This window comes from Colobus angolensis, unplaced genomic scaffold (assembly GCF_000951035.1).
Source record: "Colobus angolensis palliatus isolate OR3802 unplaced genomic scaffold, Cang.pa_1.0 Scaffold174, whole genome shotgun sequence".
In the NCBI taxonomy this organism is placed as follows: domain Eukaryota; kingdom Metazoa; phylum Chordata; class Mammalia; order Primates; family Cercopithecidae; genus Colobus; species Colobus angolensis.
In genome coordinates, this window is record NW_012114866.1 from 1559179 (window position 1) to 1583454 (window position 24276).

Consider the following 24276-nt stretch of genomic DNA (forward strand, 5'->3'; position numbering starts at 1 on the left):
CAGACTAAGCAACAAAGCGAAACTCTCCCCTGCCTCTTTACAAAAGATAATAAAAAATATTTAGTCAGGTAATTGGGTACAGTAGTGCCTGCCTGTAGTCCCAGCTACTCGGGAGGCTAAGGCAGGATTGCTTGAACCCAGGAGTTCAGCACTGTAGTAAGCTATGATTGCACCACTGTACTCCATCCTGAGTAACAGAGCAAGAACCTATCTCAAAAAATGAAAATTATAGATATAAATGTGAAACCTAAAACTATAAAATATCTATACGAAAACATGAAAAACCATCCATGACCTTATGTTAGAAAAGGTTTCTTATATGTTACAACAAAACACAATGAGCAAAACACAAAGAAAAAATGACTGTGTTGGACTTCATCAAAATTAAAAATTAAAAACACTTGCTCTTTAAAAGACTTTAAAGATTGGAAGAATTTGTATATAATTTACTTATATTTGGGATAAATGAGAAATTCTTTAAAAATAATAACAATGCAGTTTTTAAAATGAGCAAAATGAAAAGCCATTTCTTTTATTTTTAATTTTTGTGGTTTATATATTTATAGGATACATGACCCAGTAAGTGTATAGTGGTATCTTATTGTGGTATAAATGTTCACTTTCCTAATGATTAGTGATATTGAGCATCTCCTATATCTATCTGCCACCCATATATCTTCTTTGATGAACTGACTATTCAAAATATGCTTGTTCAAAATATTGATGAACAGTTATTTCATCAAAGAAGATATAAGGATTGCAGATAAGTACAGGAGAAGATGCTCAATATGATTAATCATTAGGAAAACAAAAATTTATACCACAATAAGATACCATTATTTACTTATTAGTATGGATAAAATTATAAAGCCTGGTCATATCAACTGTTGGGAAGAATGTGGAGGAACACCTATTCTCATGTACTGCTGGTGAGAATATAAAATGCTGTAACCATTTCAGAAAATAGTTTGACAGTTTCTTAAAAAGTTAAACATATAGCCACCATTTGGTGCACCCATTCTACACCTATATATTTAAGGAATAGTGTTCAAAATGATGTTATTTGTAATAGCTCAAACTCCAAAAAACCCAAATATTCACCAACAGGTTAAAGAATATACAAACTTTGATATATTCATATAATGGAATATTAATTCTCAACATAAAGGAATGACTAATTAATACACCCAACAACACAGCAAAAATCAAAGTAATTATGAGTCCAAGTAGCCAGAAAAGCCAAAGCAGGAGGATCACTTGAGGCCAGGAGCTCGAGATCAAACTGGGTAACATAGGGAGACCCGTCTCCACAAACAAATAGAAACATTGGCCAGGTGTGATGGCACATACCTGTAGTCCTAGCTGCTTGGGGATCTGAGGCAACAGGATCACTTAAGCCTACAGTGAGCTAGGATTGCACCACTGCACTCCAGCCAAGATGAAGGAGTTAGATCCAGTCAAAAAAAAAAAAGTCCATACTGTGGGATTCGATCTCTATGAAACTTTAGAAAATGCGAAGTAATCTAGAGTGACAGAAAGCAAATCAATGGTTGCCTGGGGATGGGAACAGGGAGTGATGGATTACAAAGGTGCAGGAGGAACCTCATGGAGGTGATGGATATGTTAAGTATCTTGATTTTTGTGTGGTTTCATGAGAGTATACATATGTGAAAACTTATCAAAGTGTTCAGTTTCAATATGAGCAGTTTATGTCAATAGTACTTTAATAAAGCTGTTCAGAAATGTTTAAGGACAAATATCTATTTGTCCTTTTATACATATATATCTATAAAACATAAAATAATCATCTGCCAGAATTATTTCTCAGGCTTCAAAGAATTCTAGCAAATAACCAAGTCCCTAATCTCTCATATATTTTGTGATTTTGATGTCTGTAACCAAATGGAAATTTACTTTACAAAAGGATGTTTTTCTCCTCCTGCTTTTAATACCTAAGCTTGTCCCTTTTGAGCTGCTCAGTGAATCATTCTCTCCCAGTTTCTCAGATGGCTCAGGTAAGCCATGCTCTGAAATGCACAGGAGTGAGAGCTTTGGAGTGATCACCTATGTTAAATTCAGCTCACCATTAACTCACTCTGTAACCAGGGACCAGTTACTTAGCCTTGCCTTCTTCATTTCTACAATTCAGACAATAATTATATTTTAGAGTCATTATGGGGATAAAATAGTATGATATAGGTAAAGATCCTATAAAAGGATCTCAAGAAATGTTACATTAAGACTTTATACTTACAATCGATTGTGCTTTAGAAAATATTTTCATTTAGGTTATTGTGGAAAAGAAATACAAAGTGTGGTATTAGTAAATATATTTCTCAATAATATCCAGGCTAGGAATGATGATTTACAGCATATTACTAGAGTATAACATTTAATATAAAAACAAAAAACAGATGTTTCCTCTGCCTTTTCATAACCTTATTCTTCATATTCATGTATGTGTTTTAGTGTGGTATACCTGTCTTATACTAGGTGCCATTCTCTAAGATATTATAAAAAAACTAACTTTAATTTCAATTTTATGGCTGAGTGTCAAATGCTATATATGAGTTTACCCACATCACCATGACAAGTATGTGGGAAGGTTTTTGCCACAGTCCTCATGGTTGGCCTAGTGTTTTGACATTTCAGTAATTGCCAGTGTCACAACCTTTAAAAATTACAGAGAACTGACACCTAGTCCAGATGGCTGCTAAATAAAGAAGATGCTGTCCCCACAGCTGTGACGTGGTACTGAAGACAGGAGAGCCTTCTATCAAAGATACGGTCACTGAGAAATGATGTGAAAGATCTTGACTTATAAAATATAATAACTGGCTGGGTGCAATGGCTCATGCCTGTAATCCCAGCACTTTGGGAGGCCGAGGTGGGCAAATCACCTGAGATCGGGAGTTCAAGACCAACCTGACCAACATGGAGAAACCTCGTCTCTACTAAAAATACACAATTAGCCAGTTGTGGTAGTGCATGCCTATAATCCCAAATACTTGGGACACTGAGGCAGGAGAATGGCTTGAACCTGGGAGGCAGAGGTTGCAGTGAGCCAAGATCAAGCCATTGCACTCCAGCCTGGGCAACAAGAGTGAAACTCCATCACAATGTGTGTGTGTGTGTGTGTGTGTGTGTGTGTGTGTGTGTGTATTACATTAGTAAATTTTTATTAAGCCATTTGCAATACTGGGCAACCCTGGAGTGGAATACAAGGAAAATATATGATCTAATACTTAACTTCAGGGTCTCTATATTCTGCTAAGGAATAAAAGATATACTAAAAGATTAAAACTAGAAGAGTCATTTTCCCTTCAGCAAATACTTATTGAATAACTACTATATATCATTAGGCATTTTAGATACTAGAGTTACAGAAGTAAACAAAACAGACCAAAAGTCTTGCCTTCGTGGAACATACATTCCTGTTAGGGGAGATAGAGTAAAACAAAATAGATAAGTGAAATACATATTGTATTAGATGGTGATAATTGCTAGAAGAAAAATAAAGCAGGGAGATAGGATTTAGAGTGTTGGGGGGGTGCACCTTACTGAATTTTGTATAAAACCCAGAAAGTGAGGAAGGAGTGACCCAAGTTGTTAAGGGAGATGATGATTTCAGGAGAAGGAAATTACAGGAATAAAGCCTGGAGAGGTGTGGAAACTGTCATAGGTAGGGAAACAGATGGGAGACCAACGTGGCTGGAGCAAAGTAAGTTGGGGAAACAAGTAGAAGATGATGTCAAAGAGGTCACAGAAGGTGAGATCTTGGAAAGCTGTGTGGGCCACTGTGCTGACTTTGGCTTTTATTCAACTGAGACATGAAGCCACTAGAGGACTTAGACAAAGACAGGACTTGAACTGGCCTTTTTTGTAACAGATAACGTTGACTGCCACAGAGCTGTAAACAGATTGTCTGGTTATCAAGCATCACGGGAATATGTAACTCAAAGAGTAAGTCATGCAAGTCTGTGGACAGGAGAAATCAATTCAGGTGAGATTATCCAAGGGCAATTGGAGGAGACAGCATGGGTATACTGTGGGTAAGTGCGGTGGTATGGGTAAGTGGCCAAGTAGACAGAATAGCCTGAGGAAATAGGGAAGTGTAGCTGGAGTAGAAGAGTCCATCATGAAGAGGTTTTCTATTTGTCCATCCTCAATAAAGAAGGCATTCTAATTCACAAAACCCTCTACCTCTGGAGGGGGTCTCAGAATTTGCCTGCTGTGTTCACAGACAGAAATGGATTAGGAAGATTAAAGCAGAAAAGACACTATACATAAGCAGAGATAAGGTGGGATAGGAAAGGTGCAGTCAGACTATAGATATGTTTGATGCATAGCTGACATATTTGAGTTTGAGAATGAATAGCAATGCAAAGTTGTTGGGTATTACTGAGCATAGCCCTGCCATGGAACTCTACTAAAGAAGGTTCTGGTCATTTGAAGGAATTTTATGTTAAAAGAATTTTGACACTACCAATAGACCCAGTACAAATGCGTTTTCAGGGTCCTTCTTCCAGAATAATAACCATCAGATCCAGATATCAAATTCCTTCAGGTGCTGGAGCTTTGGTATGGCAAAGATAGGCTAGATGTTCAGCAAGTCCATTTCCTTTTCCTGAGCACATAGGAAAGCACCATTTACAAACCTACTTTGCAGTACCTGACTATAATTGGTCAACAGAATATGAGCTAAAGTGATGTGTGCTACTTAAAGGCCTGCGTTCTAAAAATACACAAAAGATCCTGGTCTCAATCTCCCTCCTACATTCATGTGACTAGAAAAAAAGGGATCCAAAGTGACAAAATCATGCATTAGAAAGAGCTTGGCTCCCTGAGTCACTTAAAAGAGTCAGGAGCACTTCACAATCTACATTAGATTGTGATATAAGCAAAAAATAAACTTTTATTGTATTAAGCTACTGGTTATTTGAGTCTATTGTCATAGCAGCTATTGTTAATTACTTTGACTTCATATACTTTTCTCCTGCTCCTGATGGACAGCAGCAGGCCTTTGTCATGATATGTAAATGCCAGTCTACACCAAAGTGATTACAAGAATTAAAGGATCCATCTGTTACCATAGTGATTCCCACTGACCCTGCCAATTCAGTTTATTTTGGAATAGATCCAGGATATTTGTGCTGTTGCTTGCAAAACATTTTATTCATCAGCTCAAGGGTTCATGATTATCAGAGCAGACATTAAATATAACCTAAATGGCACATGATTTCTTTTCAATGAAGTATTGATACAAATTCAAGGCATGAATTAAATTTCTTTCATATATTCTTTATCAAATTATCTCTTTTTAACATCCATTAAGCAAGATTCTGAACTAGTTTTAAGAGTTACAAGAGAAGAGGCCAAGAATAGTTAGTGGTTAATCTCTTCCATCTTATAATTTATCTGGGAATACCTTCAATACAAGATTATACATAATAAGTAAAAAATAGTTGAAATGTGACTTAATGTGGTTCTAGGCATTAGAGAAGTAGAGAATTCATGCACGTGGGAAATTAGGGATTAATGACATAGCTAGTCCTTGAATTGAATCCTGAAGTTTGGTTGGGCTGTGAGACAGGGAGTTGGAGGTAGAGTATTTCAAGCTTAAACAGCTTGGCAAACTAAATAATGGAGTTGAGAAAATACATGTCCTACTCAGTGTCACAGATTATAACAAATAAGACTGAGAATTTAAGTTTGAAAAGTTTTTTTAAATCATGCATGTCAAACCATGATTTGGGAAATTTTCTTCTATATCTTAATTGTTAAAGACTTTTGAAGAAAATGATGTAATCAAAAGCCACATTTAAAAAGATTAATCTGACAGTATAATTCAGAGTTTATTGGGTGAGGGAGAGATTACCTTTATTTTATTAAGCTGATGGGAATTTGAGGGTGTCATAGAAGTTATTGTTAGGTGACAAAAGAATGAGGTAAACTTGGTGATCCTCTGCAGGGTTGAAGGAAAGGGAGAAGGCAAGGGTGACTTAAAGGATTCAATTTTAGGTGATTAAGAAAATTTTGTAAATAGATAAATAGGGAAAGGGGCAAGATTGCCGTAGAGAGGGTGAGTTCTGCTTAAAATATTTCAAATTTGAAGTGTACACATGTCGCTGTTGTACAGGCAATTAGGAGGAGTATGACTGACATCTTAATGACATGCAGTGGTAAGGAAGAATCCCTGGTGCAAAATTACTAAGAGTGAATAGAAGGCTAGAAACTGTCCCTAATGTGCATCTTTCAGATAGTAATTACAGGAAGAGCTGGGTCCATCAGACCTAAAAAATGTTCCACAAAGAAATGTAAGGTAAACTCATGTATCTCGTATTCATAAATGTGATAATGTGATTAAATTGATTGATTTGTGAGTGATGGGTTTATGGAAATGAAAAGTTATGCACATTGAAGACATCACAGTAAAGTGGTTTTGCACAAGCTTTGGCATTTGACAGGCTAGATTTATATCCTGGCTCTGCCACTTAATAGCTCTATGACACTGGACAAATTGCTTAAACTCTCTTTCTTCACTTTCTTCACTTGTAAATTTGGGATAATATTAAATGCCTAGCAGATAGAAATCTTATGAGAAGAACATGGAATAGTACCTACGAAGCATTTAACATAGTGTTAAGTCAGCTTGGGCTGCCATAAGAAAATAATATAGACACAGTGGCTTAAACAACATTATTTTTTTTCACAGTGCTGGAGGCTGGAAGCCTGAGATCAGGATGTGAACATAGTTGGATTCTGGTGAGGTCTCATTTTCCGACTTACAGATAGCTGACTTCTTGCTATGTGCACACTTGGCAGAAAGGGAGAGAAATTCAAGGCATGAATCAAATTTTTTTCATATCTTCTTTATCAAGTCACTGGTAGCTCTTCTTTTAAGGACATTGACCCTATCATGAACAGGCTACCCTCATTATCTCATCTAAACCTAATTACTTCCCAAAACCTCATCTCCAAATACCATCACACTTGGAATTAGAGTTTCTTCAACATATTGGGGGTATTTGAGGGGACATAATTTAGTCCATAATACATAGTCTCTGGCATCTAGTAAAACTCAATAAATTACAACATTATTAGGCATATTTCTTCTGCACTTTTTTCTAGCAATTTCACAGAGCCGAGAATCACAACACTTCTGAACACATAAAAGAATGGAAATCTAAGAAAGAATTCAACCAAAAATTACATTGTATGTAGAAATGAAACAAATGAATGAAAGTCAGAAATCTCTATGAGTCACAATGGAGAGGTTTGTGCATTTATAAACTAAGTGCAAACTCTTACTGCCAGAAGGTTTCCGATTACACTGCTTTATATATTCTGTTTTAATTGGCATGTTTTACATCTGTGAAATTCTAGCAAAATATAAAAGCAACATTTAAGAATGTTTTATGATCTAAAACCTCTTATCTATACTATAGCTATGTGATCCATGGCATTATACAAAGCTGTGTTTAGCAGTAGTGCTTCGCTGCCATTTTCTGTCTCTGTGAACTTAGGCAAGTTGTTAAATCTCTCTATATTTGGTGTAACCTGTAAAGGTTGCTCTCAATTTGGTGTAACCTGTAAAGGCTGCTCTCAATTTACAAAATTGTTGGAAGAATTGGCCAAGAAGTATGTCTGTGAAAGTTTAGTGTGAGGTAATCTGGTAAAAAAAAAAATAAGCTAGTCACTTAAGACCTGCTCTGTATATGTGACATTTCTTAGAGCTCACTGCCTGTTACCTCTGAATTCTACCTGAAATTTTTGTGTTTTGCCTAGACTGTGGCACAGGAGAAATCATTATAGCTTTCTCCTTTGACCCAAGCTACAAATTCTCTCTTCTTTTCTAGGAAGAGTTTGGATTTGTGTTATCGCTCTTTGTTTGCTTGATTTTTTGTTGCTTTTATTTTCATTTCTTTTTCAACTCTTATTTTAGAATTAGGGGTATGTGCACACATTTGTTACAAAGGTATATTACATGATGTTGAGGTTTGGGGTATGGTTAGACCCATCACCCAGGAAGTGAGCATAGTACCCAACAGGTAGTTCTTCAGCCCTTGCCCCCTTCCCTCTCTCTCCAATTAAACATTCCCTCTAGGTTACAGCATCTTAAGAGTAAATTGCATGGCCTTTTCATGCCCACAATTCTATATGATAATGTTGGTACAACGCTAGTGCTTAATACTTCTTAATATGAATGTCAAATTGTGACCCATGAAGAAGAAAATCCACCTAATACTTCTTTTCTAAGGATTTTTCCTTAGAAAAATTACTCTTTGTGTAACAATTTGGCTAGATTCCAGGATACTTCCACCTGTGATAGAGTGCAGAGGTACTATGGATTCAAAGTCAGGGACACTGGTATAGCCTTTTCTCTCTTTCCTCATACACTCTTGCTATGGAAGTAAGTTGAAGTAGGGCACATTCTTATCTGGAGGCAAGCCTGGCCATTTTGTTCCCTGTTCTCTGAGTGAGATAGAAATCCTGGCTCTCTAGATCTTTGGCACCCTTGAGTTCTTTAGCCTGTTCCCTGTAGAGCTGCCAAATCTTAAGAGTGTAAGATTTGCATCTGAGGCTGAGGAATAGATCCCTTTGATATAAAATTTAGGTTTACTTCATTCCAAATGACCATGGTTTGAACAATAAAGCATTTTAATTTCACATATGAAGTACAGTCATTGTTTAGCAAGACTGTATCACATAAGTAAACCTCATGCAAAACAGTAGCTGTAGTTTTATACAATTCTGTATTCCTAGATCCCCTAGCAATAACACCATCTTAGTTGTATCAATATCTTACCTGTTTCTAACACAGGGGAAAATTAAGTCTGAAACAGAGTAAATAACTTCAAAGGGTTTTTTTTTTAAATCCTGAATAACCAGGTATTATTGAATATCACATGGAAAAATTTAGAAAGCAAAACTGATGTGTTAATTGATTGTCTAAGAAGCACATAGCAAATTTTCTGCAATAAGTGTTCCCTTGATGCCTGAATTTTTAATTTTTAATTTTTATTCTTTACAGTTAGGGTCTTGCCCTGTTGCCCAGGCTGGAGTGCAGTGGTGCCATCATAGCTCACTGCAACCTCAAACTGCTGGGCTCAAGAGATCCTCCCGTCTTGGTCCCCCAAAGCACTGGGATTAGAGGCATAAGCAACCATATCCAGCCTGAAATTTTTAGTTTCTTATTTCAGTTTCCCTCTTGTCATTGTTCCTTCCTCCCATGTTTCTCATTCTCTTTGGAGTACGTACATAAGTACGTCCAAAGGCATGGCCCAGGGTTTTCTCTTATCCTCTCAGGCAATATTTAATTAAGCTTATTCAGCAGACAAGAGAGGGAAGAAAATTCATCTGGTGATTCTTTCTCCAAACAGAATTACTAGATTCAAATAGTCACAGATAATTGGAAGGTATTCTCCCTTGTGAAATCAGGTTCCAGGGTGCAAGGCATATGCTATTCCAGATCAGGAGAAGCCAGTAGTGAACTGAATTTGACATTTGTATTTTCTTTCTTAAATAATTTGACTCAGGAAAACTTTTGGTCCATGGTTTGACTTTAATATAAAGTTAAATAATTTAATTATCTTGGACTGTAGGCCTTCATACAAGCCCATCAAACACTGAAGAGAGCCAAGCCACTCATTATTATGAAAATCAATAGTTGAATTGGAACTTAGATAATTAGTAAACATGTATCCAGTTGATTGCAGGTTGCTTTTCCAAACAACATTTTGACTCATGCCAGTGGTTTCGTTGCGATCACTAAAAACCAATTTTAGTTTGACTTTTTTAAGACAAATAAATGACATAAACAGTATTGGTTTAAAGATTATTGCCCACCCCCACCACCCGGATGTACTGGTAGCTAGAAGACCAAGTTTGGAAAGTTGGCCCAGGTCCATAGGCTTCCAGGAAGCAGGAAACAGCTTTTAGCAATTTGGCCAGAGTATGACTACATTTGCACCGTATCACAAACATGATTGCAAATAAATACTGATCATTCTTTTGCTTTACTTAGCTTTCTCCAGATTCCTGGAATACAGCTGCCAATTTACTGAGCCTGGGTTATATTCCCATTGCTTTGCAGTCAAGTAAAAGGAACACAGGAGAATAAAAGCTACTTCAATTTCCCAAATGAAAAAATAATACGGTTTTCCATAATCTAGGTAAAATAAGAGGTCCATCAAAATTAGAAAAGCGATTTGTATTTTATGCAGCCCAATCATGAAGATTTCTATGGCTTCATTTGATAATTGAGGACAATATAAGTGGTCTCAGGCCAGGCACGGTGGCTCATGCCTGTAATGCCAGCATTTTGGGAGGCTGAGGTGGGCGGGTCACCTGAGGTCAGGAGTTTGAGACCAGACTGGCCAACATAGTGAAACCCCATCTCTACTAAAAATATGAAAAATTAGCCGGGCATGGTGGTGGGCACCATAATCCCACCTACTCGGGAGGCTGAGGCAGGAGAATCACTTGAACCTGGGAGGCGGAGGTTGCAGTAAGCTGAGATTGCGCCATTGCACCCCATGCTGGGTGACAAGAGTGAAACTCTGTCTTGAAAAAATAAGAAATAAGTGGTCTTATTATCATCATTATCATAATTAACACTTAACAAGCAGTTGCTTGCTAAGTTCTATTCTTATCCACACTTTCCCTATACTATCTCATTTTATGCTCCCATCAAATTTTATGACAAAATTACTATTAGTGTCCTTTTAACAAAAATCCAATAATGTTTAGAGAGAGTAAATAACTTGCCCAGGATTATCTAATTAAAGAGTTTCTGCACAGCAAAAGAAACTACCATCAGAGTGAACAGGCAACCTACAGAATGAGAGAAATTTTTACAATCTACCCATCTAACAAAGGTCTAATATCCAGAATCTACAAAGAACTTAAACAAATTTACAAGAAAAAATCAAACAACCCCATCAAAAAGTGGGCAAAGGATATGAACAGACACTTCTCAAAAGAAGACATTTCTGCAGCCAACAGTCACATGAAAAAAATGCTCATCATCACTGGCCATCAGAGAAATGCAAATCAAAACCACAATGAGATACCATTCTCACACCAGTTAGAATGGTAATCATTAAAAAGTCAGGAAACAACAGCTGCTGGAGAGGATGTGGAGAAATAGGAATGCTTTTACACTGTTGGTGAGAGTGTAAACTAGTTCAACCACTGTGAAAGACAGTTTGGCGATTCCTCAAGGATCTAGAACTAGAAATACCATTTGACCCGGCCATCCCATTACTGGGCATATACCCAAAGGATTATAAATCATGCTGCTATAAAGACACATGCACACATATGTTTATTGTGGCACTATTCACAATAGCAAAGACTTGGAACCAACCCAAATGTCCATCAATAATAGACTGGATTAAGAAAATGTGGCACATATGTATACCATGGAATACTATGCAGTCATAAAAAAGCATGAGTTCATGTCCTTTGTAGGGACATGGATGAAGCTAAAAACCAGCATTCTGAGCAAACTGTCACAAGGACAGGAAACCAAACACTGCATGTTCTCACTCATAGGTGGGAACTGAACAATGAGAACACTTGGACACAGGGTGGAGAACATCACACACTGGGGCCTGTCATGAGGTTGGGGGAGTGGAGAGGGATAGCATTAGGAGATATGCCTAATGTAAATGATGAGTTAACCAGTACAGCACAGCAACATGGCACATGTATACGTATGTAACAAACCTGCATGTTGTGCACATGTACCCTAGAACTTAAAGTATCATAATAATAATAAAAATCATTAAAAGAAATAAAGAAAAAAAAATAAATGTAATAGATTTTCTTGAATATAAATAAATAAATAAATAAATAAAACTTGCCCAGGATTACACAACTAGTAAGTGGAGAAATAGTTTCAAACCTAGGTTATATGACTCCAAATAAGCTAAACCATGTGCATATACATGAGACTAATTCCTCTACTGCAATTTTATGGACATTAGGACACACTAGATTCTTAAGAAATATTTACTGCAATCTCTGTTAACTGGAAAACCCTGGCACACAGTTGGTGCTCAATACATACTCATTGAATAAATAAATGCATATATATCAGGTTTTGATTAAAAGATCAGATGTCAGAAGGCAGGTGTCTGCCGCCCCCACCCCTTCCTCATAGCTCCCTCCAGCATGCAGCTCTTGAGCTATGTGCTGAGCTGTGTGATCCCATACATCAAGGGAATTCAAGTCTGGGTTACAGTGAAATAAATGTGTATTCATAATGTTAAGGTGGATAGTGTATTTAAGCAATTTCTTATCTTTGTTACTTCTTCTTAAACATGATAATAATTTAGAAAATGTTCCTTTTAGGTATACTGCAGAAGTTTAGGTATTCTGCAGATGGCATAGTTGAAAGAGTCAGATTGAACTGTGTTTGAAATTCTCCCCAACTATGTTTTAGCTTTATGTCATTTAACATTTTATTCTAACTCTTGGAGCCCAAATGTTCTCATCTAAGCAAGGGTAGAAAATGATGCTTAGTTTATGTGTTTGCTGTGAGGGCTACATGAGGTCATAAGTGTAAAGCACCTAGAATGTAGCACCTGTGGGATACTTTCCTCTCCTATCTCTTCTTTAGTGGCTACCTTTGAAATATTTCAGAGTAAAATGGCTTATAGAAAATAATTATTGTCATGGTTGAAAATAACATTGTGATTTTAAAGGAATATCTATACTTTACAAAATTTGTACCATTGGTACAATAGCCACTACACTCAGAAGAGGGAGCTTCATAAAATACTTTTTGATAAAAATGATTCAATATTAAACATTTTATACAGATCTACTTTCTACCCTAATCAAATCTCTTGTATTAGAGATGATGATTAATCTCCCACGTGTGCAATTTGTTAACTCTGCATTTTCTGGTTCAATTCTTTGTAGAAGGTTTACATACTGCAATGTAATTCGTTTTTGCAATTTTCTACTTCATTTCAATTACAGTGCTTATTATAAGAGATGGAATTCTCATTTAGCATGCTCATTATTTTTAATTAGAAATAAAATCTTAAAGGAACTTACATTTTTTGCATCTCATTGTCGGAAGCATAAACTCTAGAACACTGTGTGAATAAATAAGCACAGGAATTCTCAAAGTTTCAAAGATGGAGTGTGTTCATTATAGAAATATACTAATAGTGATCTTATGTATGTAAATTGTACTAGATGTATAATAACAACAGCAAGTTTCTAATTATTTGGTACCTGTTGTGGGGTCATAACTTCCATATGTATTATCTCTAATTCTCACAAACTCTAAAAGAAAGTATTATTTTCCTTCTTTTCAAAGTGAGGGAGCCCTGAAAAAAGAATCATTTTCAATTCTACCTGGGAAACGCTATCAAGGATTCATTGTAGAGTGACCACTAGATTGTGTTTTAATGTATGACAAGAAGCTAATTGGACAAAAATGGGAAAGCCACATCTTCAGGAAACATTACAAAACAGTTAAAATATAACTCATGGAAAAGAATGGTGGCAATGAAGATAGACAGGGCCAAGTGGGAAAAGTCTGGTCTAGGAGTTTGGTCTTAGTATAGTAAGAAGACTTTAATGCTATGGTTTTTGCCACACAAGCTTTTAAATAATATCATAACCATTAGCCCTCATGCCCCTGTGGAATTCTCCTTTCATTTACATACCATATGGAAGTTCTGCAAAATACTGTAATGTGAATGAGAGATATGGTATCTAAAATAACATATCCATCAGAGGGCTGCCAACCGGCTGTTCATGGTGAATCATTTAAATTTAAAATTTGGTGTTCTGCACGTAGAAGTGTGCAATCCCTGTTGAATTTTTGAAGCTCCCTGAAGAAGCCTCTTCTTTCTGCAGCTGCTGTGTTCATTTGCATTTCAATATGAGCATTCAGAGGTCAACTGCCTGTATTTCAGGCACAATTATAAACTGGAGATACTGCAAATATTCGGAACTGGTGTCTCTACAGGCATGTGGATACAGCCCTGGGTTTCCAGTATTGCCATGCTGCCTGACAAAGAATAGGCAGTATAGTGTTAGGCACGGGATGAATGATTTATGTGATGTCATCAGTTACTCCAGACCTTTCATAGAATATTTTTTCTTCCCTACAACACTAGTCACCACCTAAGCTCTAAATCAATAGCTAGTCATTTGTTTTATTAAACTTGATCTGCTTTCCGTGCAGATCAGAGGGGTCCATACAGCATCGTTCTGGATTCCCGTCATAACTTAAAGGGAAACTTTCACAATGTCCAGAGCCCTTGATGTCCTGCACACGAAGGAGGAGGATGTCCTTAAGTTCCTTGCGGCAGGAACCCACTTAGGTGGCACTAATCTTGACTTCCAGATGGAACAGTACATCTAGAAAAGTGATGGCATCTACATCATAAATCTGAAGAGGACCTGGGAGAAGCTTCTGCTGGCGGCTCGTGCCATTGTTGCCATTGAAAACCCTGCTGATGTCAGTGTTATATCCTCCAGGAATACTGGCCAGAGGGCTGTGCTGAAGTTTGCTGTTGCCACTGGAGCCACTCCAATTGCTGGCCGCTTCACTCCTGGAACCTTCACTAACCAGATCCAGGCAGCCTTCCAGGAGCCACAGCTTCTCGTGGTTACTGACCCCAGGGCTGACCACCAGCCTCTCACGGAGGCATCTTATGTTAACCTACCTACCATTGCTCTGTGTAACACAGATTCTCCTCTGTGCTCTGTGGACATTGCCATCCCATGCAACAACAAGGGAGCTCACTCAGTGGGTTTGATGTGGTGGATGCTGGCTCGGGAAGTTCTATGCATGCATGGCACCATTTCCCGTGAACACTCGTGGGAAGTCATGCCTGATCTCTACTTCTACAGAGATCCTGAAGAGATTGAAAAAGAAGAGCAGGCTGCTGCTGAAAAGGCAGTGACCCAGGAGGAATTTCGGGGTGAATGGACTGCTCCAGCTCCTGAGATCACTGCTACTCAGCCTGAGGTTTCAGACTGGTCTGAAGGTGTGCAGGTGCCCTCTATGCCTATTCAGCCATTCCCTACTGAAGACTGGAGTGCTGAGCCTGCCACGGAAGATTGGTCTGCAGCTCCCACTGCTCAGGCCACTGAATGGGTAGGAGCAACCACTGAATAGTCTTAATCTGTTCTTGCATGGGCTCCTAAGCAACATGGAAAAATGGTTGATGGAAAATAAACATCAGTTTCTATGCACCTTCATTGTAACATTCATTTCTCTGTTGGGCCCACTTTCTGTTAGATTCCATATAGTAAGTCTATTCCACCTTCAACCATCATAAGTATGATCCACTGTTATATTACTGACAATGTTGAACAGTGTTCTGGGTGCTGGAAATACAATGATAAACAAGATCAATGTGTATCTGATCCATATAGGGCTGATTTTCTACTCTGAAGTAATCTCTGAATCCCATGATATGTTTAGAGGCTTTTGCACAGAATAGGCATTTAGCAAATGCAAAATGAAGAAATGGATTGCCTAGTCTAAGCCATGGTGTTAGAAACTATGGAAGATCCAAGATAAACACGACAAATATTAGCCTTCAGGGAGTTCTTACTCTGTGGTGGGCACAGACAAGCACACAGAAAATTCTAATGCGTGGCAGAGAGTACTGTGTGTTGTAATAGAGATATAAACACATTTCTGTGGGAGCATATAATGACAAAAGATTAATTCTGGCTTGGAGGGATGTCCTGCCCTTCTGTCACAGCAGAAAAAATATGGTATCATCCACTGTGCATAACTGAAATCCATTTGCCATATGCATAAAGAATTAGTAGATTCACAAAATAAATGAGAGTAGGGAGAATTTGATTCACTGCAGTTTTCTTTTTCATTGCAGTGTTATAGTATGTTATCCAATGGTATTTTCCAGATTTTATAATCATCTTCCAAGAAAATACTTGGATCCCTTCCCTTATATCTTCCTTCCTTTTACTATCCTTCCCTTACTAATGGGTACAGAAGAAACCGTGAGAACAATCTGAAAGTATTTTAGTGCCTAGAATAAGAACTAACACAAAGAATTAACTCAAGATTTAAAAAAAATAAATAAACTGCTGCTTGTTTTGTTAATCTATGGTCATGAGTTAATTTGCCAAAATCATTCTTAAACAATGGTTCCTTAGCCTCACATAATGAAAATAACACTATTCGAGAAATTAGGAGGCAAGTATTCTGAGGCTAGCTTCTACTAACTAAAGATATGACTTTAGGTAAATCCTCTTGGTCTTATTTTCCTTATCTGTAATATTAGTTCATTGGACCAAATTAGAAGGTCACAATCTTGGATGAGACAGGGTCCAGAGCATTTGCCATGTGAGAAAATGGAGCTAGTGTTGTCATATCTTCTGATTATCAAGAGAATCCACAAAGCTAGATATTAATGTGAAATTTCCATAAAACAGCATTTAGGCCAAATACAACATATCTAAAGGCCAAATTCAGCCCAAGGGCTTCCTTTCTTCAGCTTGTAAAGTAGATGCTCTCTGAAATCTCTTGTATCTCAGACATTCTTTGATTCTGCACTGTTAAGACAGTCTGATTTTCCTTTGTTTAACAGCTACTAGGCTTCAAAGTTCTGGTTTCCCAGATGAATTAAAGAACATGTTTTGAGGGACTGTAAAGTTAAATTGTAATCACAGATTGGAGAGTTGTAGTTTCTGCTAATCCTCTTGGAGGCTTCTGATTTGTTTAAACAATATGAAAATTGGGAATGAATATTAAGTGGTCTAACTCAAGGATCTAGTTTAGAATAAAGAAAAAAAGAAGGAAGAGCAGCCCTTTCCTGCTTCCATTTCCTTTCTACATGCTGCTGTGAGGCTGATCCAGCCAGAGCGCCTGGTAAGTCTGCTTGGTACAGAACCTCATGGCTAGGTTAATCCTGGCTCACAGCAGACCCTAAAAAATAATCGTTGAACGAAGTAAATACTACTGAATGAAGTCCTGTTCTTTGGTGCACTATCATGCCAACTAATTAACATACCTACCATTTACTGGATAAGAAAAGAACTTTGAATAAAACAAAGCATTTTATTATGTGCATTTAAGACTTTAAAGTTTGCCTAATAAGATGAAACTCCTTTGGTCCCCACAAGCTTCTACCACTGAGCTCATACCTTATATGGTGAATTTTTTTTTTTTTTTTGAGGACACAGATTCATCTTACTTGTGTTTCTGTCAGCAGCATCCAGCACAGTGTCTGACATGCAGTAAGTATTCAATAAATGTCTTTTTAATCAATGACTTAATCTCTGAATGAGTCAACTAATAAATTATTTAATGAGCCAGAATTTCTCTCTAGGGCCAAAGCAGCAAGAACAAAGAATTGAATATAACTCAATGAGTTCTACTAAATCATTAAAGAAAGATGGTATCAACAGTCTGAATTTAGAAATGAAGCCAGAAGATTAGTAAAAGTTTCTGGGCTCTTTACATCACTCCCAAATAATTGTATACAGTTGCCATATTCTGAACATTTCAAATATAATGTTATGAATTTTTGGGTGCTATTTAAATCTAATGGAGAATACTGTTTTTGTTTGTTTGTTTGTTTGTTTGTTTTTAAGTATAGGCAAACAACCTGATTAGTCTGTAAGTTCCCACTTACCTTCTTATGCTGCACCTTCAACTCCCAGTTTTCAAAGCCTTTGCAGTGCTATCAAAGTTTATCAAACATATGCCTCATCAAGTGGTCAGTCTTTAGCTCTGGGCATTGTTCCATCCCATAGTTTAGTTCTCAAAAGGTTGGTATGCTGACCAGAGTCAAATCAATGCCTGTACAACTTAGGGGGAAACTAAGAATTCATACTCAATGCTATAGAACCACTTTCTTAGCACTCCCCACCTCCCTGCCCTTACTGTCTCCCTGTCCCACTCCAGGTTCCAGTCTCTTCCACCCACCTCCTGGTCCTCTGGCTAAAGATCTGAGAATTTAATTTTCACCTCTGCCTCTCACTTTCTGTTCCTGAGATCACCCTGCCATGGGAACCAAGTGGGGAAAGGCTAGAGAAAGGAACAAACCAACAGAGAATTCCCCCCTGTCCCACACACACACTCTTGGGATATAGTTCCTTTGGTCACAGAGAAGGGTTTCCATCCTTAGAGTTAAAAGCATCCACCCAGACACTTTTGCCTTTGCCACCACCACTTGCTATCACCTTGCCAGGGTTACCTGGGGGCTTAAATAGAAGGAAACAAAAAAACAAAAATACAACTTTCTCCACTCTCTCTGATTTGTAGGGTGCCATTTTCTATTCCTCAGATTGGAAATAAAGAACTTTCCTTGGAGCTTTTTCTGCTTGCATCTGGTGCATAGTTCCATGATTTGGCTGCTTTTGAGTCTAAATCTGAAGCTATAGGGGAAAAAAATCCAAGAAACTCACTCATGATTCAGTGATGTTTTGAGTTCTGTTACTTTTCCCCAATCTACTTATTACTACTTATTTTTCAGAGTTTTCAACTAACTTCTCCAGCTCCATCCAGGATTTTTAGCTGTATTCAGTGGGAGAATCAGAGTGTGCTTACTCCATCTTGATTGGACCAAAATTTTTCCCATGTAGTTTTATTAGATGGTGAAAATACATGAGATTGCTTGATGGGATTGTCTGGTCCACCTAACAGATCCTGCCATAAATTGGCATTGCTATGTTTAGTTTTGTTTAAACAAGTGCTATTCTACAAAGGAATGCTTTCTGTCTGGTAAACTGACTTGACAATCTGAGAATGAGACTTGTTATTTGATCATACTCCTTGAGGTATCCTGTCATCCCTTTGGCCTCATTCATGTACTTAACATATATTAATAGAGCCAATTGTGTGTTAGGTGCTATGCTAGGCACAAGGGCTACATCTGTAAAAAACACAGAATCCTTGTCTCTAGGGAGCCCACAGTGTCCTGGAAATCAGTGACAGATCACCACCAATGTTACAAGACAGCAAAACTGAGCCTTAGATCCAGGTTAGAGATAGTTATGTAAACAGGCAATTTTTGTATTGAATGTTTAATATATGATAAAAGTCAGTACCAGTATTATAGGGAAACAGAACAGAATCATAATTATGTATTAGTGATTTCTCACTTCTCAACTAATGACACTCTAATCTGTCTACTTACTTAACTGAATACTTGGACTCATCCTTCATTATTTTTCCTAACACTCAACATCCTATCTGTTAGTACATTCTATTCTCTATGCTTTCAAAATATATTCAGAATCCTGCAATAGACTAAGCTACCATAATCTCTTAGCATTCTGTCACAGTATTTCCTGCATTTCCCCATTTTCCCACTCTTGTTCTATTTTCCATGCAGTAAAGTAAAAAAAAAAAAATTAATGAAAATCAGATAGTAATGTTTCTCTGGTAAAAAAAGAAAAAAAACAACAACAACAACAACAACAAAAAACACTCCAAAGCACTACCTCATCCAACCCCCTTCTCTCTTGCCTCATATCCTACTTCTCTTCCCCTTATTATGCTTCAGCATTTCTTTTATTCCTCAAAGAACATATTAGGCATATTTACACTCGCTAATGCCTCTGGCAACATACTTCTCCCAGATCTTTTTTTTTTTTTTTTTTTTTTTGAGACGGAGTCTCGCTCTGTCACCCAAACTGGAGTGCAGTGGCCGGATCTCAGCTCACTGCAAGCTCCTTCTCCCGGGTTCACGCCATTCTCCTGCCTCAGCCTCCCGAGTAGCTGGGACTACAGGCGCCCACCACCTCGCCCGGCTAGTTTTTTGTATTTTTTAGTCGAGACGGGGTTTCACCATTTTAGCCAGGATGGTCTCGATCTCCCGACCTCGTGATCCGCCCGTCTCGGCCTCCCAAAGTGCTGGGATTACAGGCTTGAGCCACCGTGCCCGGCCAGATCTTCATATTTTGAATGTGAAGAAATAAATCATATTATTATTAACAAAACTTGGGTCAGGGACGAGGTAACATAAATCAATTTATTTTATCAAATGCTTTGTTAGTATAAACTTGTTTAGGTATCATCTGAATTTGCTAGATACTATTTTTAAAACCATCTTTTTCAGGCACAGAGAGGTTAAGTAACTTACTAGTAACAATGAACAGAAGAAAATGGCAGAACTATGATTATAACCTTCTGTCTACTTCCAGAATCTGTGCTCTTATATGCTATGCTCTGCTGTTCTTAATAGTTGAGAGGCATTCTCTACACAAAGTGCGATGTCATCTTGCACATTCACCCCCTTCAGCCATGTGTGGAATTATGGGGGGAGTGGAGATAGATGGGGACCTAAACCCACAGAGATAAGAGGCAAGAGAATTCCCCAATTTACCAATATATTCACCACATCTATAATCTTGAGAGTAATGTATTAACAAATGTCTCTTGTAAATGTGGATACCAACCACCCCTGGCCCCAATTAAAAAAAAACAAAAGCTAAGCTTGCCAGCAATTCACAGTAACTTTGATTTTTTTTTAATTTAATTTTTTTTTTTTTTTTTTTAGTTTCTTAATCTATAGTGGAAATAGCCCCTAGCTCATTGAGTTTTGTGAGATTAAAGCATTTTGTAAAGTCCTGATTTTGTTAGCACACATTTCAATAGAGCTCTCTCAGCTACCTGAAGAAGGTGAAAGGTCAGCCATGTGCTTCTTTCTCTGGTGGAGGAAGAAGGCTGGAAAGTAGGTGAAATGGCACAGGCAGAATTTAAACTTGGATTTCTATGAACTGAACTCCTGATGCGTCATGAATGCTAAAATAAATTATGATTTCTTTCTGCAAAATATATAAGCATCAAAATGACTTCATAAGAAATTAATTACAAAAGTTAAACTTCTATTTGTTCTCTTCTTGTATTTTGTTGGTTTTCCAATTATTGTTATTTTTTTATTATTATTTTGATGGGGAGGAATCTGCAATCACTTAGGCCTTTGGGTGATTAGGAAAAAATAGTCACCAGGCACTTCTACAAGATCCTAATGCCACTCAAATAGGCCAGTTGTTTCCAGATGCTCAATAATAACAAATGATTTAACAAACTGTGAAAAAACATATGCATCCATCAGTTTTTAAGCTCTTGCGTTGATTGGCCCCTTCTGTACATATCTGGGCCCAGGTCTTGGGCAGTGCTAGCAGGCATTTATCTGAGAGAACAGACACATGGAACTGTATAGGAAAAATTCAATATTGTTACCATTTGTTTTCCCTAAGTTTATCTCTTATTTAGAATAATTTTTTAAAAGGTGATACAGGGATTTCTTCTTTCCAAAGAATAACAATATAGTATAACAAGAAAACTAGTCATGACATTGGAAGTTTCTGTCTACTTTTGAGTTTTACTCTCTGAGTGACCATGGGAAATCGACTTCACTTGTCTACAGCTCAGTTTCTTTATATATACAGTGTGGATAATTTCTGCTGTCCATGTCTGTCTTGCAGTGTTGAGGCACATAACAGATAAATGCAAAATTATGCTGAAAAGTGCCAAACAAATGCAAATTGTCAATATTTTCCCCATTCAATTCAATAAACAGTATAGTAACCATGCCCTAAACACTGTGATTTAATTTACAAATTAAAAAGGCTCAAATTTGTCTTTGTGCCAGTTGCTGTCTATTGTGGACAAGGCATAAATAAAAATCAGAAATAAAAGCTAAACAGTGATTGCCCGAGAGTCTAATGGGTATCACATCAGGTGAGACCTTTCACTTACTTTTATACTCTAAAGTCTTGACCAGAAATATATAGTTACTAAAGGTTAGTATGATTTACATTTTGATATAGTTGCTACTTATGAAGCATCTTGTGCCAGGCTCTGTGTGAGATACTTATGACTTTTCTATAACATTTAATTCTCATATCATCCTTGTAAAATGAGGGTCATCATTTGGCAGATGATTAAACTGAATGTTAAGTAACTGAAGTAACCTGTCCAAGTCACAGAGCCAGGAAGACACAACAGGATTCAAACATAGATCTCCATACCCTGTTCATAAGAGAGAAAAATAAAAGAATGAGACTCAAACCAACACCTTTTATAACAGTCAGAAAAACATGTACTGCTGTACTCTGATAGTGATTGGGAGGCTGAGTTGCAGAACATGGCTTAGGGTCAAGGTAAAGCACCTAAGTGTGGCCTCAGAGATTGCCACTGAATACCCAGTCTTCTGGAAATAGAATCAATCAAGTGAGAAAACTCTTCTTTACTTAGCATGTTAAATAGGGAAAGGTAAGTATAAGACTGACCTAGGAAATGAAAGTTTCCAACTCTGCTCCCCTAAAGTATTTCCACAATTCTATAACAAAGAATATAGAGTGTCAGAGAAAGGTCTAGAGAAAATGATCCAGAGTTCAAAGTGCAACTTAATTTTAATATCTGCAATCATGGTGGTCTTCATGAAGGAAGTGTTCTTGGATCCTTTAAAAATGGTTAGCAGCTACTAGCACAATAACAGGATCAAATTCTCACATATCAATTTATATCCTGAGTGTAAATGGGCTAATGTCCCCACTTAAAAGGCATAAAATGGCAAGTTGGATAGAGAAGCAAGACCCAACTGTCTGCTAACTTCAAGAGACCTGTCTCAACTAACAACACCCACAGGCTAAAACTAAAGACATGGAGAAAGATCTATCAGTCAAATGGAAAACAAAAAACTGCAGGGGTAGCTTTTCTTGTATAAAACAGACATTAAACCAACGATAATTTTTAAAAAGACAACATACATATTGTATAATGGTAAGAGTTACAATACAAACAAGAAGACTCAACTATCCTAAATGTATATGTACCCAACATTGGAGTACCCAGATTCATAAAACAGGTTTTTAGATATCTATGAAGAGATTTAGGAAGCTACACAATAATCTTGGGGAACTTCAACACCCGACTGACAATGTCAGATGTATCATCAGGGCATAAAACTAATGAAGATATGCTGGACTTAAACTCGGCACTTGACCAATTGGAGCTAATTACACATCTACAGAACAGTCCATCCAAAACCAACAGAATATATGTTCTTCTCATCTGCACATGGCACATAATTCTAAGATGAGCACGTGCTCAGGAATAAAGCAAGTCCAAGCAGATTCAAAGAAATTGACATCATACCCAACACACCCTCAGATCACAGCAAAATAAAAATTAAATATCATTACTAAGAAAATCTATCAAAACCATTCAGTTACATGGAAATTAAACCATGTGCTCCTGAATGACTCTGGGATAAAAAAAGAAATTAAAGCAGAAATCAAAAAATTCTTTGAAACTAATGAAAACAGAGGCATAACATACCAAAATCTTTGGGACATAGCTAAAGCATTGTTAGGTGGAAAGTTTATAGCACTAAATGCCTACATCAGAAAGTTAGAATCATCTCAAATTATCAACCTAACATCACACCTAGGAAAGGAAGAGGAACTAGAAAAACAAAAGCAAAATAACATCAAAGCTAGGAGAAGATAAGAAATAATCAAAATTAGAACTGAAATGATTGAAATTGAGATGTGAAAATCCATACAAAACATCGATGAACACAAAGTTTGTTTTTTGAAAGATTAAATAAGATTGATAGGCTGCTAGCTGGGTTAATAAAGAAAAAAAGAGAAGATCCAAATAAACACAATTAGAAATGACAAAGGTGGCATTACAACTGACCCCACAGACATACAAAATATTCTCAGAGACTACTATGAACATCACTATGCACACAAACAAGAAAACCTAGGAGAAATAGGTAAATTTCTGAAAACACCCAGACTCTCAAGATTGAACTAGGAAGAAATGAAAATTCTGAACAGATCAATAACAAATTGTGAAATTGAATCAGAAATAAAAAGCCTTCCAGCTGAAAAAAGTCCTGGGCCCAATGGAATCAAAGCCAAATTCTACCAGATGTTCAAAGAAGAGCTAGTATCAGTCCTACTAAAATTATTCCAAAAATACAAGGAGGAGATACTCCTCCCTAACTCATTCTACAAAGCCAGCATCATCCTAATATCAAAGCCTGGCAGAGACACAACAATAAAAGAAAACAACAGGCTCATATTCCTGATAAACATATATGCAAAAATCCTCAAAAAATAGTAGCAAACAGAATTCAGAAGCACATGAAAATGTTAATTAACTGCCATCAAGTAGGCCTTATTCCTGGGAGTCATGGTTAGTTTAACATATGCAAATCAATAAATGTGATTTACCACAACAACAGAAGTAACAAAAACCACATGATCATCTCAATAGATGCAGAAAAAGCCTTCCAT

General features: G+C 37.1%; 2 protein-coding genes across 3 annotated transcripts in view; both read left to right on the forward strand.

Annotated features, from left to right (window-relative positions):
* GRM5 (glutamate receptor, metabotropic 5) overlaps positions 1-24276 on the forward strand; it is a 588169-nt gene that overhangs the window by 458810 nt on the left and 105083 nt on the right. The window lies entirely within an intron of this gene.
* On the forward strand, positions 14279-15227 carry LOC105509298 (40S ribosomal protein SA-like). Its single transcript, XM_011938474.1, is given in 1 exon segment — positions 14279-15227. A coding segment is annotated over 1 exon segment (876 nt). The 3' UTR covers positions 15155-15227.